General features: G+C 42.6%; 1 protein-coding gene across 2 annotated transcripts; it reads right to left on the bottom strand.

Annotated features, from left to right (window-relative positions):
• Window positions 1–1,966: 1,966 nt before the first annotated feature.
• Window positions 1,967–17,457, bottom strand: MAPK6 (mitogen-activated protein kinase 6). Of its 2 annotated transcripts, XM_075714098.1 has the most exons (6): window positions 17,413–17,457; window positions 10,101–11,313; window positions 9,201–9,345; window positions 5,823–5,987; window positions 4,969–5,170; window positions 1,967–4,332 (listed from the first exon to the last, which is right to left on the bottom strand). In XM_075714098.1, exons 2-6 carry the CDS (start codon window positions 10,653–10,655, stop codon window positions 3,234–3,236), a joined length of 2,166 nt encoding a protein of 721 aa, XP_075570213.1. In that variant the 5' UTR covers window positions 10,656–11,313; window positions 17,413–17,457; the 3' UTR covers window positions 1,967–3,233. The 2 variants fall into 2 exon arrangements, with proteins under 2 accessions (XP_075570213.1, XP_075570214.1); XM_075714099.1 differs by lacking the exons at window positions 1,967–4,332; window positions 4,969–5,170; window positions 5,823–5,987 and adding an exon at window positions 7,320–7,420.
• Between the last annotated feature and the right edge of the window lie 553 nt (window positions 17,458–18,010).

Raw genomic sequence — 18,010 nt, 5'->3', positions numbered from 1 at the left:
GAGAACTCCTGATCAGAACAAACTGTTCAGCGTTGTGCCAGTTTGCAATTATTAGATCTTCTGCGATGACAGTACACGCCAACATGCTCTGTCTTGGTCTGTTCAGTAAGCATAAACATCAACTCTTCTAGCTGAAGTTCTTGGTAGACATACTTCAAAATGCCGCCTTTTAGCCAAAGACCACACAGAGAAGAAAAGGCAATTTTAAAAGACGCTTAACGTCCTCATTTTTCACTTGCTTTTTTCTAAAATATGGGTGTTCCATTTTACTTTGCAAGCACCTTGGCATGAAACAGCGCTCCCTTTATCTGGCTTATAATTTAAACCCCTTCCATAATTTGTTTTTAAAGACAATTCAGTTGCTAGGTCACAGCCAAAGGGCTACACATGAACTATTTTTTTCATGCAGGGATGGACATGACTGATGAGTGTGGGACAGAAACCATCTTCCACCTGCTGGGAACACCCCATGAAATCCTTCACTTTCTGCAGGCTGCTCTTCCAACGCAGGACTCCTGCGGTTTGCCAAGGGAGAACCCAACTCCACGCTCAACGTACCTTCACTTTCTAGCAGTAGATTTCACTTTGTATGGTTCTTAGAAAGCACTTCTACTTTGTTTAATTGTCTCCACATGGGGAATTAGTTCTACTTACTAAGCCAGACCACCTGGCTGTACCCTCCAACAATCCATGGATGGAGCCTGTTACGAGAGCAGGGTTTTCACCGAAGCAGCCAGCAGTGCCTGTACAGCATTGCTCCCAAGTCAAAGGTGGTGAAGCACCGTGCTGGATTTGGGTTCAACACTTGACTCTCCCCTTCCTTTTTGAGTGTAAAATGTTCCCCTTCTACCATTACAGGCTGCTTCAGTACTGTTGAGTTGGATTGGTGTTCTTAAAGGAAGGGGAGGGGGGGAAGACTTCATTTGCACAAGATGTTTTGAAGCTGAATTTTGTTTCCAGTTTCTAAGCACTTCCCACCCACTGCTTCCATCCCGTATCAGAAAAAACCCTACCACACCACTTCAAAACAGTCCCTCACCTAGGAGAGGGCAGCCAGCCATTTCCTCCTCCCTACAGCCCCATACATAGAAATTGATGTGCCTGCATAAACATTCACATACCATGCCCAAGGACATACAGCGTGTCCCATCTCCCCAGGCGACCATTTGCTGCCATGTTGAAGGGGCAGCTCCTTGTTTTAAGTGAGTTGCAGCTGTGCCACCTGCCAGACGAGCGGGGGAGGAAGGATGGAAAAATTTGGAGGAACTAAGACACTGTCATGGAAAAAGTTGTAGGAGTTTGCCAAAAGATGTAGCTTTGTTGTATGGCTAATTAGCTCCCTCAGGAAATGGTTCTGACAGGAGGAACTGAAGAGAAATCATGCTGTTCTTAGGGCTTGCTGCGACAGAGACCCAATGCGCGCATTTTGAAACAGCCCATAGGGGTTACCCGGTCCCGCTCCTCAAACTCCTCATGAAAGCGCTCCAGACAGGCTCTTGGCTGAGGTACCTGCATGGTTACCTTTGCTCCAGGTTGCCAGCAACATGAACGTGCTCACACGCACTCGAAGCAGCTTTTCCACTTTAACACTATTCTGTCTAAAAAGTTGGTAAAACAGTAATGCTCATTTATACTCTGGAAGTCAATTTTCATCAAAAATGGTTATTGACACTACCGTACACTTAGCACTTTTCACAGCCGTACCTTTGCACAAGATTTTCTTAATTACAGGGATACGCACCAGGACAGCAGCGTACTTCTGGAGTCTCCTTCCAGGGCGCTGCATCCCCAGCAGCAGCCCTTCCAGGGTAGACTGCAAGACAATTTCTCATGCTTCCTTGAGCACCTTGTGTCAGGGAGTGCAGGCGAGCAGGCCTGCCTTCACAGCACAGCCAGCTGCATTACAGTAGCACCTCCATCTTTCATTGTACAAAGCATCAAAAACCAAGAGTCATTTTTGCTGGCCATGTTTTTATTTGTTTTTCATTTTAAACAGGGGAGCCAATGATACATCCAGTATTTAAAAAAATCAGAAGGTAAAACAAATTTTCAGAAGACCGAGATGCTACATGCTATATTTATCCTAATTTTATTCATGCTTGCTTTTGAGGGGGGTTGGGAGTGGGACAGGAATCATTCAGTAAAAACATACAGTAAAAACAAAATGTCTCACCATATAGAACTTTAACCTACAGTAATGTTGTACCTTAATTATTTCCATGCACACAACTAACATTACAAAATTTTTAAAAAATGAACACAATTAAGACTTCTAGGAGCATTTGATAATAAAGCAATTCCTAATTTCTTTTGTAGAGATCAAGCACCTCCAATTACAAATTCCTATACACAGTGAGTGCTTTACTTGAAATGAAAACTAAAAAATAAAAATAAAAAAAAAATGTATTGGATAGCCTCAGAATAAGCCGATGTTAATACATATCCAGCTATGTAGGCAATAAAACCATAGTGCTAAACAAAAACTTTTATCTGAAAAGTAAGTCAAAAATTAAGTTGACTTTCTATAATTACAGAAATATACTTATTTGCTAAAATAAATAAAAGTGCTGCATATTAACACTTCACTATAAAGAATGCATACCAGAACATTTATAAATATTGAATGATTTTCAATAAGAATAGCTACTACAATAATGCTGGCTAAATAGAAGTGCATAATGAGAAGCACTATGGGTGGTTAATGTTTTGCCACATACTGCTGTTACCTTGAGGTAGATAACACATGCGTACCAAATTCTGCATTCATTTCAGTTGCTGCTGGTATCATGTGTCTAAGAAATGTGTACAGTATGAAAAACTCTAAGATACGCATGAATGAAAAAAATGTTTTGGGAAAAATAGATATTTTCATGCAATTATGTACAGTCTCACTGTGTAAATTTCAAGGCAAGTTCTTTTTCTGCAAAACATGGACACTGTTTTACTGAGAGAATGTTTTTTTTCTCGGTATAGTGCATTTTTTGTTACCTCCTGCATTTTGCATTATTTTGCTCTATTCTTTAATTTTGTGTGCAAACGACATGCCAGTTTAAAAACAAAAGTAACTCACGTATAGAAAGCAATTCTGGATTGTAAAAACAATGGTAAACAGAAAACTAATGAAATCCATACCAAAATTACACCATCTGATTCAAGTAAAAAAATTACTTACACTAGTAATAAAAAAAGACAAACACATCTCATGAATATAAAAGAAATGTCTGCTGAGTGTTTTAATTTAGATGTTTCAGAATGCTGCTGTACGTTTTGTGGGGAATTTGGGGAGATGATTTCATAGCAGAAGGCGTTAACGTGGCCTGTATTGATTTCAGTGGCGAACCAACAGGGCTGTGGAACTGCGGAATACCTATAGCCTCAAGCTGCTTGTTGAAGAGGAGTTCTCCACTGTTACTGAGAAAGCTCTCTTCTCTTTCCTTCTCCCCAAGCTTCCCCTCTTCTACTGGCTCAGGTTCTAGCATTTCAGCATCTTCTTTCTTACTAAAAAATTTGTCCAAATAACTGGTGTAAGTATTTTCTTTTTCAACTTGTTCATCTTTCCTTACTTCGCAACAAAACTGGTCGATGAGGAAGCACTCCTCCCCACTACTTACAAACGGACCGTCCCAAGAAGTTTGGTACAGAGCTTCTAACTGTGCCAAGTTAGCCATTCCTTTCTCCTGCTTCTCTCTGCTTACTGACTTTGATATTAATCCTTTCAACTCTATTTGAGACACCGAGCTATTCAAGTCATTTAATTTATCAACATCAGTAGACTCGTGTTGTAAACTAAGCTGAATGGTTTCTGCTATAAATGAATCAAAGTCAAATCCTTGATTCTTCTCCCTTTCTTTTTCAACAAGTTGCTGTGATGCTTCCTCAAGTGCTATCTGAGCTTTCACCAACCCATTCTTTTCACATTTAGACTTGCCTTTCTTATCAGACTTTTCTTTGCTCTGTTCTTTCCAGTTTGAAAGATCTATAATAAGCTTGGGCTCATAGTAATGGTTAACTTCACTGTCTCGCCAAACTAAATTATCTAGGTATGAAGATGACCTCATTTTGTAATTACAAGTGTGACTACATTCCAGATCACAATACTTGTTTTCATGGTGATCTGAATACTGCCAGCAAGGCTCAGTAGAGAAGTGGGTGTCAAAGGCAGGATCCTCCAGATACTTTTCACGATCTCCATCCAGATATTTGCGAGGATCTACTTGCACTTCTTCCTCATCAGTAACATCAGAAAGAGCCCTTGGATCACGCTGAACTTCATCAGCTTCATAGTTATTATGAATTGGCCAGTCGTGGTCTGAAAACTGACTTTCATGGTATCTGTAAAACAATTTCCTAAGTGTTAGCAGCGAAAAAAACAGTCTCCTAGCTCCCAAGACACAGACAGTTAAGTTTAGAAATTCCCTTACAGAATAATGACAATTCACCACAGATAAAAGTTTTTCCTCAACCCAGTCAGGTACCTCTTCCAGGTTTTTAGTTTAATCTGGCATAAAGTAATCCTCATATGCACATCTGAAAGATTTAAGTCCAGAATTACGTACAATAGCTCACTCCATTTACAGAACTCTTCCTTAAAGTGTGTTTAACTGATAAATGACTACTGTAAACCTCTTTACTATTATATGAGCTAATCATTAGACAAGACAATCATACTTAAAACTCTCTTTATTTAAAAGTTTATTTTTTAGAGAAATATCTTTTTGGAAAAAAAAAGTAATGGAGAGATTAACGTTAAATTCTAGAGTCCTAAGTGCATCTCAGGAATATATCAGCATATCCAAGTCAGTCTAATGAATTATAAACCCAATGACAATAACTTTTCCCTTATAGGCAGTGCACTCTCAACTCAAGAACAAGAAACAAACAGAAAAGGAAACGATGCCCATGAAGCAACATTACTTCAAGCACAAAACCATTCAGTTATGTTACGTGCCCAGTAAGTGATAAATTTACCTTTCCCAATTATAAATATGGCTGTGACTTTCATCCATCAGCAGAATATCATCAACCTCATCTTCAATGTGAAAAGGATGACTTGAAATAGGCTCATCCGTTGGAAAGGAATAAATGCTCATGTAAGGATGGGACAAAGCTTCTTCTGCTGTCAATCGATCCATGGGACTAAATGTCAAAATTTGCTCCAGAAAGTCCAGCGCTGCAGAGAAAAAGTTATCATTAAACAGGAGAAAAGTGACATTTCAGACATCTAGAATTTAAGATTAAGGTGCAGTGCTTTGCTCTAGAGGTGTGCATTTGCTTAAAAGAAGCCACCTGTGAAGTATCAGCTACTGACACTATACTGCCAAATATATGTTCTGTAGCCATAGGAAAGCTAGAAGAGTGGAGGTCAAATCTAAGATCAATAAAAATTTAACTGAAAGCAGGAAAAAATACTAAGAGACAGAATACTTCAAGCTGGATCAGTATCCACCAACAGCAATGAGGAAACATTGCTGTCAATTTGGTTTGGGGACTTTCTCTTAAAAAGATTTGAAAGATGGTTGTTTTATAATGACTCCATTCCAATGTGCCCTTATATTTGGAAGGCCAGTGTCTCAAAATAGAGCAATTTGATCAATCTTTCAGTGCAAACAGGTCCAGCAGAGATTCACAATTCTACTCCAAAGATGACCAAGTAGCTATCATGTAAGCAAAATTTATTACAGCAGAAGACAATCCTTCTTCAGAGAACACAAAGATTGTTCTAATTGAAACTTGCTTTTAACAATCACACATATGCACTGTAAAGTTGTTCACTATTTTATGATTTTGCAATCCAGGAAGTATTTTTTTTCTGAATTACTTACCTTCAGGACTGATGCCTGGAAGCAACTGAGTTAAAGGTTTGTGTGGCTCAGTCATATCGTTTCTAATGTAAACTGGAATTACATTGAGAAGCTCCTGACGGTCCTCCTCATGTACAACAGGAATTGATTCTAGAATCAACTGCATCTGTTCAAGTTCATGCGCACCTAAGCACCAAGAGAAAATACAAGCTGCCATTTCAACTTCAAACACTTCTGATCCCTGCATGTGAAAGGCACATCAAAATTTTGTGCCCTAAGCAGCTATTTTCAGTAGAAGACTATTATCTCCTACAACAGAGGAAAGGCTGAAGTTCTAAATTTGAATGATAATCTGAAGAGCTCTCAAAAACGCTGTAGTGTATGAAGAATTACAGAGCTGCTACACACAGATTAAGTGACCTAACCTCAAGCTTTTGCAAGGGTGTTTTCACCATGGATGAGGTACTCTACAGCAACACTATCTTTTTGTTATATACTATATACTGCAATCTTCCCCTTTCAACTGATCCACCTAATGAATTCAGTATTTGACCTCACTCTGAATTATATGTCCCTTATTAATAAAAACAGTAATTGTGTAGCTCAGCAAGAGATCCTACAGGCCACAACCATCAGTATTAATATTCTACTCTGAAACCCTGTATTACTGTCAGGTGCAAGACAAAAAAATCACCTGCCAGTTAAGCAGTGTAATCTTGGGGGGGGGGTGGGGAAGAAGTACTGTATTATGATTGAAATGATAGTACACTTTTAGCACTATCTGAAGTTTTCCTGGGTAAAGAACCGTAAGGGCCTATACAGCAGGTGAATTTTGAATAATGAATGGCATCTATATTCAGTACCAACGTTGAAGTTGGAGTACCCAGAAATATAGCTTGTCTACCTCAATTTACTGTTCAGCTCCAAGAAGCATGTAGCACCCTAGAGATGCAACTAACAGATGAAACTATATAGGATTGTTTGCATGCCAGCATTTCACCAAGCAGCTCTGGGCAATCATCAGCGATACTGATGCATGTGACATTAAATACAAAAATAAGCAGGGCCAGAAAGAGACTGTACCATCTCAAAATCTATGCGCTACCCATTTGCTTCAGCAGTTTGCACGACAGTCTGCACTGGACATCCTACCACACATCTGCCAGATGACTTAAAAGAAAAGCTGAGTCACTACAGAAAATCTGACCAAGACCTACATTCCCCAACTGAATCAGTCCTGCCTTGTGCTAACTTACTTGCTGGATTGAAAAAGCTGTTTTGTCCTCCTGCTTCAGACTATTACAAATTACTTAATATAATCTATCAGATGTTATACTGTCTGGAATTTGCTGGAAAACAGATTGCATTGTATCATTATTTCATGTCCTATCCATCCTAAAATTAATGAGCTTGCTTTCCACTATAAATGAAATGAGCATTTCATTTTTTTTTTTTTTTTTTTTTTTTTTTTAATACAAGAAGGAATTACAAAAGTTGTTTGGAACAGCTACTGTATTCCTCTGCCTCAACTTCCCTTCCTTCCCCCATCCCAGGTATTCTGCAAGTTTAATCTGCATTCTTCCTTCCCATTCCAGTCAGCTTTCCAGACAGCAGAATTCCTAAGGGATGGTTCAAAAGTAGACAGGAAGTTGCAAATTAACCAAATCAAGCCCTCCAAACAACTTTGCAAGAGAATTTTATTCAGAGTCTAGACAGGCTAACTGTCATATCTCCAACCATTTTCCATTTCCAAATGCATGACGTTAAGAAGTCCAGTCTTTAGATCAGAAAACTATTGCAATGCTAAATTACCAGAGGGACACTTTGACATCTAAAAATATTTTTCTAGGTATTTACACAATGCAATTAGGGCACATAAACAAGCTTATAAACTTAGGATTTGTTACTAAGACCAAGGTTGTTTTTTTTTTTTTTAAAAAAAAAAAAAAAAAAAAAAATCTATCTCACTACACAGATAATAGACCAATAAAAACTTTCGGCAAATACCAGTGCTACCAAAAAAAAAAAAAAGCTAAAATGCTCTCAGTTGCAATCAATCTACGCTGAAATCCACAGACTTTCTTCCACTATTTCACTATTTTCCAGTAGAAGTGCTTGATGCAATAGAAACCCAATAAATCTCTTATCAGCCAAGCGTTTAATACACTGGGGACATTACTCCAATAGTTAGTAACTCAAAGAGTTAGCAACTCACTGCAAGTTAAGAAAAGCCTCTTCACATATTAATCACTGATTTTTATAAAATAATGATTTCAAGGTGACAGTACTCCTTTAACAGTACTTAATGGGAAAAAAGCTCTCAATTTCATTACCTTGACGTACAAAGCTAAGAATTACTGCAGAGGCGTGCTTTTAGTCCACATGTACCTAAAAGAATGTGAACCTTGAAATGCAGGCTCAGTTCTTAGAGGTTTTATCTCCATTACCCCAGTAATTTAGACCAATAGGAGCAAATCCAAGAGCAAGCCTGAATGAGACAGCTGCTACTGAGGCCCCAGAGTGCACACAAAATAAGCATTTCAGGGGTTTACTCTAGACTAGCTCATCTGCTCCCATGGACTGAATGAATGCCTATCAGCAGGTGGAGCACAGTACCTCCTACAGTGCGAATGGCAGTTTCACTTTATCCAAAAAGACTCTAGTTTGTGCACTGAGCTAAAGCAGCAATGTGGTACAGGATGGCCATCAAGAGATTTGCTTCAAAAATTTGCTCCTGATCCTAACGAAAGCACTAATGTAGATGCACCCAGTGAGACCAGAGCATTGCTTCCCATCTTACCAGAAACATTTGGAGGTTACACATTTCCTTGGTATGCCACACTAAATTTTAAATCTTAAGACTCCTCCCTATAGCACTGAAACAAAGGTCAGGTCAGAACAGTCTGTAGATGACAAAAAAATGGGAATGGGAAAAAACTGGCTACTCTTTCATAATTTAAAATATAAAGCAGCGAGAAGTGATAACCTCATCATTAAAAAAAAAAAATCTTTATGAATATGATACTCGGGGCATTCATAAGCCTCAAATACTCCCTGGATACATAAATTCACTAAAATACATGTATTTAGAACATTTCTTAGGCATCCAATAAATTTAGCTTAACCTAATTACAGACAGATTTACCATCTACGCGAGTACTAAATTAAATTGTGATATTTATCTGAATACACACCAGTATGAGTAACAAAAATTGAAACGTCTTCTGCTTTACAAGTACATCAATTTATAGCTTGCTTATATAATTGCATAATAATATAGCATATCCTGATAGTCAATGACTATTGTCATTAGCCATGAGAATCAACCTTTCTTCAGGAAGATAATTAAGCAGTACCACTTCTTTTAGGAATATATACACACATTGCTATTCCACCCACCTGCAAAGAGGGTTTTCCCAGTCAGCATTTCAGCAAAGATGCAACCTGCAGCCCACATGTCAATGGCTTTAGTGTAGTTGTTAGGAGAAAGCAAAAGACGGGGCGATCTGTACCATTTAGTAACCAATCCTTCAGAAAGATGGCCCTAATGAAATGAATTTAAAAAAAAAAAAAAAGAAAAAGAAAAAGAAAAAAGCTTACTTAGGTTTTTAAGAGGTATGGTTTTTTAATTACTTGTTTCTTTTTTTTTAAGGCACTGCTACAAGTTTTTTTTGTCTCAGGGTCCTAGGGATAGTACCATGCGCCCCCTACTAAGCCTTTCTACCTTTTAAAATGGAACAGTAATATCTTTATGAGTGAACAGCAACAATATAGAAGTATGACACTATTTATTAGTCAAATGAGGTACTGCAGCAAAACTTTCTTATTCCCAGATGCCAAATAAATGCAGAGATAATAATGAACTCTCTTGTGAAATATCATCTAAACGAGGAAGACAGTATCTCTAAATCAACCCCAGGAAGCAGCCACACTTGCACACTATGAATGTGCCACTTACAAACTTATCTAAGGCTTCTATAGTTACGCCTCTAAATGTTGCTCTTAATCTGAGGTTCTGTATTCACTGTTAAAAATCTGCTTTTCTGAACACATCCAGAAAAAAAAGAAAGTTCTATTTTATGCTTGCAGTAGTCCTATCTGAGACAAAACATGCCATCCAGAGATCCGTTTTACTCTGTTTGCACGCATTCCAGTTCTACTGTATGATCCCTAACACGATATCCCATCTGCTAACAAGGCCTTCCACAGACTATCTACCTCTGCAAAAGGGAGAAAGATGCTATTTTAAGGCGGCACAGTTGTCAGTGCATCACTTAAATATTCCCACTCTTCACATACCTTGTGGGAATAATGAGGATCCATGATTCGTGCAAGACCAAAGTCACCAATCTTCAGCACCAAGTCTTCAGTATTAATGAAAAGATTAGCTGGTTTGAGATCTCTATGCAGAACATTTGCAGAGTGAATATACTTGAGCCCACGTAGCAGCTGGTACATGAAAAGTCTGGCATGATCTTCCAGTAAAGGGCCTTGCTCTAGCAGATTAGCCAGATCTGTCTCCATGTATTCCTGGACAATGTAAACACAGTTCAATTCTGTAAGGGAGCCCACGTCATCTGTTAACTGGCTTCCACTAGGACCAAGAATTTCAAATACTTTGACAATGTTATCGTGGTCAAGTCTTCTAATAATTTTGATCTCACGTAGAGCATGTTTAACACTCTGGGGATCTGTAAGGACAATTTTCTTGACAGCCACTCTTTTGTCACAGTCATTATCGACAGCAGAAAAAACTAAGCCATTTCCACCACAGCCCAGTGGTTTTAAGTCCATATACCGAGAGCCCAGATCAAAACCATGAATGTTCATGAGACTTTCAAATTTTTCTGCCATTTTTAAATTCTTTACGTTTCTTTTTCCTCAAACTACTAAGCTTCTGTAAACACACGGAGACACTTCCACTGGTATCTGAAGGAAAGGTCTTACAGAAAGGGAGAAGAAACAGTTGGCTTTGACTGCAAGATGGTTTCTTGACACTCTCATTTCATTATGAGCCAGCCAGGCCTGTTGTGTCCCCTTGAATTTAGAGCCCGTAAGCTCTAGAACTCAAACCGAGCATAAGATAGAAAGATTGCAGCATTCATAGTTCAAGAAAGGTGCAGCATTTCTGCAGACATTAAAGAAAATACTCACAAGAAACTCAAACGGAATGAAATGACATACTATGCACTCAGCTCTACTGTGCTGAACTGGTTAACATTTAACAAAAATGTGAATAAATATGCACATAATAGGCTTCTATTAACATCCTCCTCCTCACAGTGCAGATACATTCAGTGTTGGACTGGTCCTGAGCAGCGTCATTCTATGGTGCTGGTAAGCACTATTTTTGTTTTCCTTCTTCCTCCTTTTTCTCTCCTTTGTTTACAGTCTAGTTAAATGGGAAACTGGCAGCTCTTGATTTACAAAAGATGCCTTCTGTTAATGATCAGGTGGCTCCAGCTCACCACAATCACAATCAAAGCTACCATCCATTTTACTCCGTGACAACCTGAAAAGGAGAGAAAAATACATCAGTATTCTAGCACATACAGAAGTCTTCCTCCTCCCCCAACTCCTTAAGTTGTCCTAAATATACAACTTGTTTAGTGTCCAGTTACAAAATAAGAAACCATCACAAAAGCTAAACTAGCTAGAAATGACATTTACTTTTCATACTTGCAGAGGATAACTGACAATAATCACCAGCCACAATTTCTAAACATATACTGTGAAAGTTTTAGATATAACCTATTGAGAATATAAGGCATGCAATGAAAAATCCTACTAAATCTTAATAAAGAATGGAGTATCACAGAAAACAGGGTAATTCCTCCAATACAGCTGTTAAGAGCCAAGTCAGAAACAATAATATCCTGCACCTCAGTCACTAAATTTCTGAATAATTCTTTCCACTCAAAACTTTTACTCAAAGACAAAATTAGGGTTTTAACTATTTCACCATAATAAAAGACAACCGGATACCGCTCACACAAAAAAGGTAAGGTTTGTACACTCCCAGTATTTACTGACTTTCCAGAAGATACAATCCACACCCAATGCCACTTATAAAGCTGAAATCCTTGTGATTTTGGATAAAGTTTACTAACATCTCAAATCATCATTTTGCCTCTACAGATTCATTGTTACAGGAATCATAGGGGCAATTCCTACATATTAGACAAATGCTATTACTTTGTCAATTACTTCTACACTTATCCAACCCAGATGACAGAGAAAACTAACAGCGAGTACATTTTACACAGTAACTGATATATTCTATAACCACTTCCCCTAACATATGGGCACTTTCAGACATCATTTATTTTTTAATAGTCTAATGAATGCAACTACTATTTATAAAAACAAAAGTGGTAATTTTTCTCAGTAAGTTGCCCTGTCTGCAGCAGCAGAATGCAGTCATAAAGACCATACGTTGCATTTTTGCACAACATCCTCATTTCTTTTAAAAGGTCAAAGATGCCACAAAGAGAAGAGTCAAAGATGTACCTGACACAGTGTGGTAAGCTTTGGGTAATTCCATTACAAGTCACTTGTATGTTCTTCCCCAACAACTATAGGTCACACGAAACCACCGTCGTCTTCTCAATCTTAGATTAACACAAACATATTTCATCTCTTCCCCCAGCTCTTTAAATAAATGTAAAGTTCTCCAAACTATCCCAACACTTTAGAATTAATTGTACGCATGTTTTCCCTTAAAGCTGTGCTAGCACTTCAGTGGGACAACTGGAACCAAGCAAAACAAGTCTCTCCACTCCTAACAGGGCAGCAAGAGCAGCTGACAAACTATTAACATATTCTAAATAATGGTCTCAATTCACTAAAGTGATCAGAATCGCATGCAGAAAAAAAAAAATAAAGAAAGGCACACTGGCAAACAGACACAAGACTGTTTCAACACATTTAAATATTACCATTCCTTAGGCTCAAGCCTGACTGCCACCAAGACACACAGCCCCAGTGCCCCGGCTCGCTCCCTCCTGCCACATACCACCTGCCTCCAGGAAAGAAGCAAGGAAAGAAATGCTATCCTCTGCTGGGTTTTTCTTTTCAAATAGAGATCACCAAATGTAGTACTTCTAAACTGAAAAGTGTTGAGCTGCCCTCCACTGATGTGGTACAGAGCCCTGCCAGAAGGGTGATCTTCAGAGCTTTCTTTACTCAGCACGTATAACTATCGCCTTGAGATTCCTTTCTTTGCATGCTGCCAAGAGTCCTAATTTTAGACAGTGTTTTACAAGGGTTATTATAACCTTAGTCTAAACACAATGAGGTAACACTGTTACTTTTACCAAATCTACCTTGAATTTATATCCATATTAAGACACCAGCATGAGGACCCTCCTTATAATACCCATGAATTTACTTAAAGAACAAATATAAAATTTATCCTAGAGTTAATCGGGAGAGCATCAGTGACTATCCAACTCTTTTCTCACAACTGTAAAAACCAGAAGTCTAGCCTCTTGATTTTTAACGTTTTTCTAAACCTAAAAATATCTTCTCATTCACATGCACCATTTTCAGGCTCACTCATTGTGAGCTGATGCCTGTAAAAAAGTTGGCATCACCCCAGGCCATTTTCCTTCCATTCCCCACTCCCCCAAAAAATTGTTATGGAAATTCATTTTTGTAGCTTATACTCACACTTTGAATTTCATGTTAACTCAGGGTCCAAGGCCTCTGTTCAAATACCATGCAATAAGCTGTATTTTATATCCTCAGGACCACCTAAAACCAGTTGTATTCTTCCCCATAATTAGGCCTATTGTTTCACATTGCTGATGTCTTCAGTATGCAGCCATACAGAATCAGTATGCAGCAGCTGGATGACACATCTGGAACCTCTCTTTTAGCTAGTTCCATTAAACAGCACAGGATCAGATTTGAAAAGATGCCCATCAGTAGCAAGGAGTAAGATCGGCCGATCTCTTCACCGTAACCCAGATCCTAACCCTTACCGCCATGACTAAACGAAGGCGGCAGCAGTACTACAACATGAGAGCAGTTATGACATTACTGTTTCAACGAGAAAGGGAGTTATGGCCCACTTGCTTACTGAAGTAGGAGTCCTAAAATTTTCATCCTGTATCCCTGAAATGAGGATTTTTTAATCATCAGCTTATACGATATCCCGCCACTAGGTGACCACTAATTGCAACATTTTCAGAAGGTATACGATGATTTTCAGAATCAGAGTGATTTAGCTAAGAAAACAAATGTTGACAACATAAGCGACCCATTGCAGCCTTCAGTTTGACCTGATCCTGCTACAAACTTCCCGCGTAACTATGAGCAAATGACTTAATCCCAAGCCACAAAAAGCAGGGCCCAGCTATCATTCAAACCAGGATCTAGTCCAAGGAAGCTGACCAGGTGGCAGCCTATCTACCAAAGAGATACAGTACCTCACATGAGTACGGTGAGCGCAGAGACCATCCCAGCAAAAATGCCCCACTATTAAAACAAATGAAATTAAGATTCAGTAATTGAGAGTGATCTTTCATTCAATGCCACTGAAAATTCTACTTTGGAAACGTAACAGATGAAATGCTGTAGCAGGTTCATATATCCTTGTCTAAACAAAAAAATACGCTTCTAAACTAACCCCAGCATTAACTACTTTCCCATTAAAGGCGTACTTCTTTCGCTCTGCCAGTTCGATCTCTCCCCTCGCGCAGCCACATGCCACAGCCCCTTCCCTGCCATCGCCCATGGGCTGGCCCCTCCGCCAGGACCGCAGCCCCAGAGCATCGCTCGCGCCAGGGAAGCAGCTGAACTATTCTCCCCAGCCACGAGTTAACAGCAAACAGACATGTAAGCCAAAGAGTCTGTGAACCAGCAGCAGATAAGAGGGATGGAAAATAAAAAGTTAACCTCAAACTGTCTTTCACTCTGACTAAGATAATAATTACTTAAAAGGTAATCAACTAGAAGAAATCAAGGCTTTTCTCAAGCCACAACGAGCTGAAAGTAACAAATTTTCTTCTTTTCATTTTACAGTCGTTTTTAACTTTGGAAAATAATGAGATGGGTTCTTTAAAACACTAATACTTAACAAAGAGTGACACCAACACCTGTTAAGTTTATACGTTTTCAGTTTCAATGGAAGTCCTAACCATCAGTCCAACCCACTGTTTTGAAAATACACACTAAATGAACAAAAACGACAAATTCCTCTTCAGTTGTGTGTAACATGCTCTGACCTCTTACAACACATGATGGACTACAGTATAAAAAGGGGGTGCTTATCACCCAAATTTGTGCCGAACGGGCTATTCACGCAGACACTGATGTTTTCATTTACGCTGTCACCTTTCCAAGACTACTGGGTTTTTTAAGTGGTAATTTTATTCCTTCCTCCCACAAAGTTTAAAGAAGGAAACAAAAAGCTACTAGTTTCCTAAGTGGTTTACAACTATGCTTTTAAAACAGATCAGTTCTCAGAGAGGGCAACAGAAGTGACCCACAGAAGGGCTGTCGTCTTTGAAATTATTCCTAGTCCTGGCAGACATGACCACACACGACCAGCTTCATGCATTATGCAAGCAGCCCCCTCAATTCGTGCTCAACTTCTGCACGTGGATTTATCACAGTTTTCAGGAAACAGGATGTACACTGAAACACAGTGAAGTATGAGATGTTTACTTTTTCAGGAATACAAGTAAGAGGGAAAGGTACCAGTTAATTTCATTATGCAGACCACATAATGATCAAATCATTACTCACAAGAGAAAGACCAAGAATGACTAATGACATATTACACAACCTGCTAAGTACTATCCCCTTGACTATAAAAATTCGGGGCACAGAAGTATTTTTTTTTTAGATCAGCCACGTTGCAGTCAGTAGGCAGAGTGAGTCATCGTCCAACTCACGAAACTGCCGCTTTTCTAAAGCCTCCTACTTGCTCCCCACGCTGTTTAGGGAACTCTGTGCTGGCAGTCAGCAAATGTTACTATTAGTTTATAAATCTTCTGAAAGATCTGTAAAAGCACACGAAGATCCACTGTGGTTTTCTGTATCATAAATAAAAACGGTTCGGTCCTCCCTTCAGATAATTGAACGAAAACTCACCACTGAAGAAGCCTACCATCAGCTAACCACAGCCTTCTGCACCTCGGCAGATCTGCTACCATCTGCTGTTCCACTGAACAGTTAACCAGTCAAGAGTGAGTTAAAGATAACGACCGCACAAGCAAGGACTGAGCCTGAGCGAGAGGTTGAAATCAAAGTTCCCATTTTAGCTTTACAGCACACATTTTCTGAACCCAATTACCAAACTAAAATCTACCTCTACTCTGAGCCACCACTTTCTGGAACTTGTAACTGGTTTATAAACACATCATGCTATCACAATGTTATTTTTACATACACACACACACACACACACGTAGACATACGTATTCATATATATATAAAAAAAGCTTGCTGGCAACAGCGCTTTTATCAACGTTTGCACAGGCCACATGACAACACGTCAACCGCCGTTTCTTTTTCCATGACACAATTAACTCGGCCATTGTCAGTCTGATCCAAAATGGCACTGAACTAGCCAGAGAAAGAGGTATCGCGCAGAAGCCCAGTGTGCGCATCCTGCCTGCCTAGCCACGGGTACCTGTTCTTCCAAATGCCGAAACTCGAGCGGCCTCTCTTCAAGCTCTTTTCATCGGGCGTTTCAAGCTACTTACAAAAAGTATTAAGTTACTTTTTCCACTGAACGCGCTCGAGGTTATGGGGGAGCCTGCGGGCGCCCTGGCAGCGGAACAGCGGCACCGGCCCCCACGTCCCCCGGCGCGGCGGCTGGAGAGCGGCGCCGAGTCCCCCGCGAGGAGCCGCCGGCGCGGCCCCGCCGGCACCGAGTTCAGCAGCGAAACTTCCGCAGACTTCGGGGAGGCCGGGCCCCCCCCGCGCCGGCCGGGCCCGCCGGCAGCCGCCAGCCCGCGGCCGTCCCGGCAAAGGACATCCTTCCTTCCTCCCGCCGCGCCGCCGGGACGAGCCAGCTTCGCCCGCCAGCGTCGCCCCTTTCCCGCACGCCCCCTCCAGACACCGGCGACCGCTCAGGCGGAGGCCGCCCACCCCCGTGCCCCCGGCCGCAGGGCGGGGGGCGGCCAGCCCGGCCGCGCCGCACCGCGGCCACCGGCCCCGGCGCCCCCGCGGGGCCGCCGCAGCGCCGAGGAGCCCTACCTTCAAACGCCCTTCAGGGCGCGGCCGCCGCCCGCCGCCCCCGGCCCCCGCTCCGGCGGGAGAGGCGACCCCGGGCCCGGCGGGGCCCCGCCCGGGCCGCAGCCGCCGGCCGCGGGGAGCGCCCCCCTCGCGGCCGCCCCCGCCCGCCCCGTCAGCGCCCGCTCGCCCCCTCGGCCCCGCCGCTGCCCCCGGGCCGCCGCCGCAGTGCGGAGGGGCCGGGCCGGGCCCCGGCGGAGCGGGGCAGGCGCGACGCAGGCCGGGCCGGGGGGCGCCGCCGCCGCCGCCGCCCGGCGGGAGGGAACAAAGCGCCTTTGTGCGGCGGGGCCGGGCCCGCGCGTGCGGCGGCCCGAGACCCCCCCCCGCCCCCCCGCCGCCGCCGCCGCCGCCCCGCCGCACTCACGGGCCTTCCCAGGCTCATCGGGGTCTGCGCTGCTCACACGGCCGGGCCCCGCGGCCCTGCCACCGGCTCCCGCCCGGCGCCCGCCCGCCTCGCCGCAGACGCCGCAGCCGCCGCCGCCATGTAACCCGGCGCGGAGGGCAGGGAAGGGCGGCGCCGGCGGCGGCTCCGCCTCGGCGGGGCGGGGCGCGGCTGTGGCCGGTCGGGGCGGGGCCCGAGGCGGCCCTGAGGGACGGAGGGCGGCGGGAAGGGAGGGCAGCGCCGCCCGGGTCTCCGCGCGGGAGGCGGGGCCGTCCCCGGGGCCTGCCCGCGCTGCGGGGCCCGCGCCCTCGAGTGCGGGGGAGCGCCCGACCCCCTGCCCTCCGCGGGGTGGGCCCGGGGGCCGCCGCCTCCCGAGCGGTCACCTCACGGCCTGGCCTGCCCTCGTGGGACGCGGCGGCCCCCGGTAGCCCGTACGCCCAGTTAGCCTCACAGTCCGGTGGAGCGAAACATCAAAGAAATGGCCCGGGTGGAGCTGTGTGCAGGGCTGCACGCTGCCACCGAAGCCAGCGTGAACCGGAGGCCTACAGACGCTAACGGTGGCCGCCTAATACTGCGTTAG

This window comes from Pelecanus crispus, chromosome 7, assembly GCF_030463565.1.
Source record: "Pelecanus crispus isolate bPelCri1 chromosome 7, bPelCri1.pri, whole genome shotgun sequence".
NCBI lineage: Eukaryota > Metazoa > Chordata > Aves > Pelecaniformes > Pelecanidae > Pelecanus > Pelecanus crispus.
The sequence above is the reverse complement of the archived record's forward strand: the minus strand, read 5'-3'. Positions and strand labels throughout refer to the sequence as shown.

Excerpts from the sequence above, each read along its gene's own strand:
- MAPK6 (XM_075714098.1), bottom strand. The coding sequence starts at position 10,655 with ATGGCAGAAAAATTTGAAAGTCTCATGAACATTCATGGTTTTGATCTG. Across the intron at positions 9,346-10,100 it reads ATCCTCATTATTCCCACAAG|GGCCATCTTTCTGAAGGATT; the intron begins GTATGTGAAGAG and ends TCATTTCATTAG. Across the intron at positions 5,171-5,822 it reads TCCAGGCATCAGTCCTGAAG|CGCTGGACTTTCTGGAGCAA; the intron begins GTAAGTAATTCA and ends TTTTCTCTGCAG.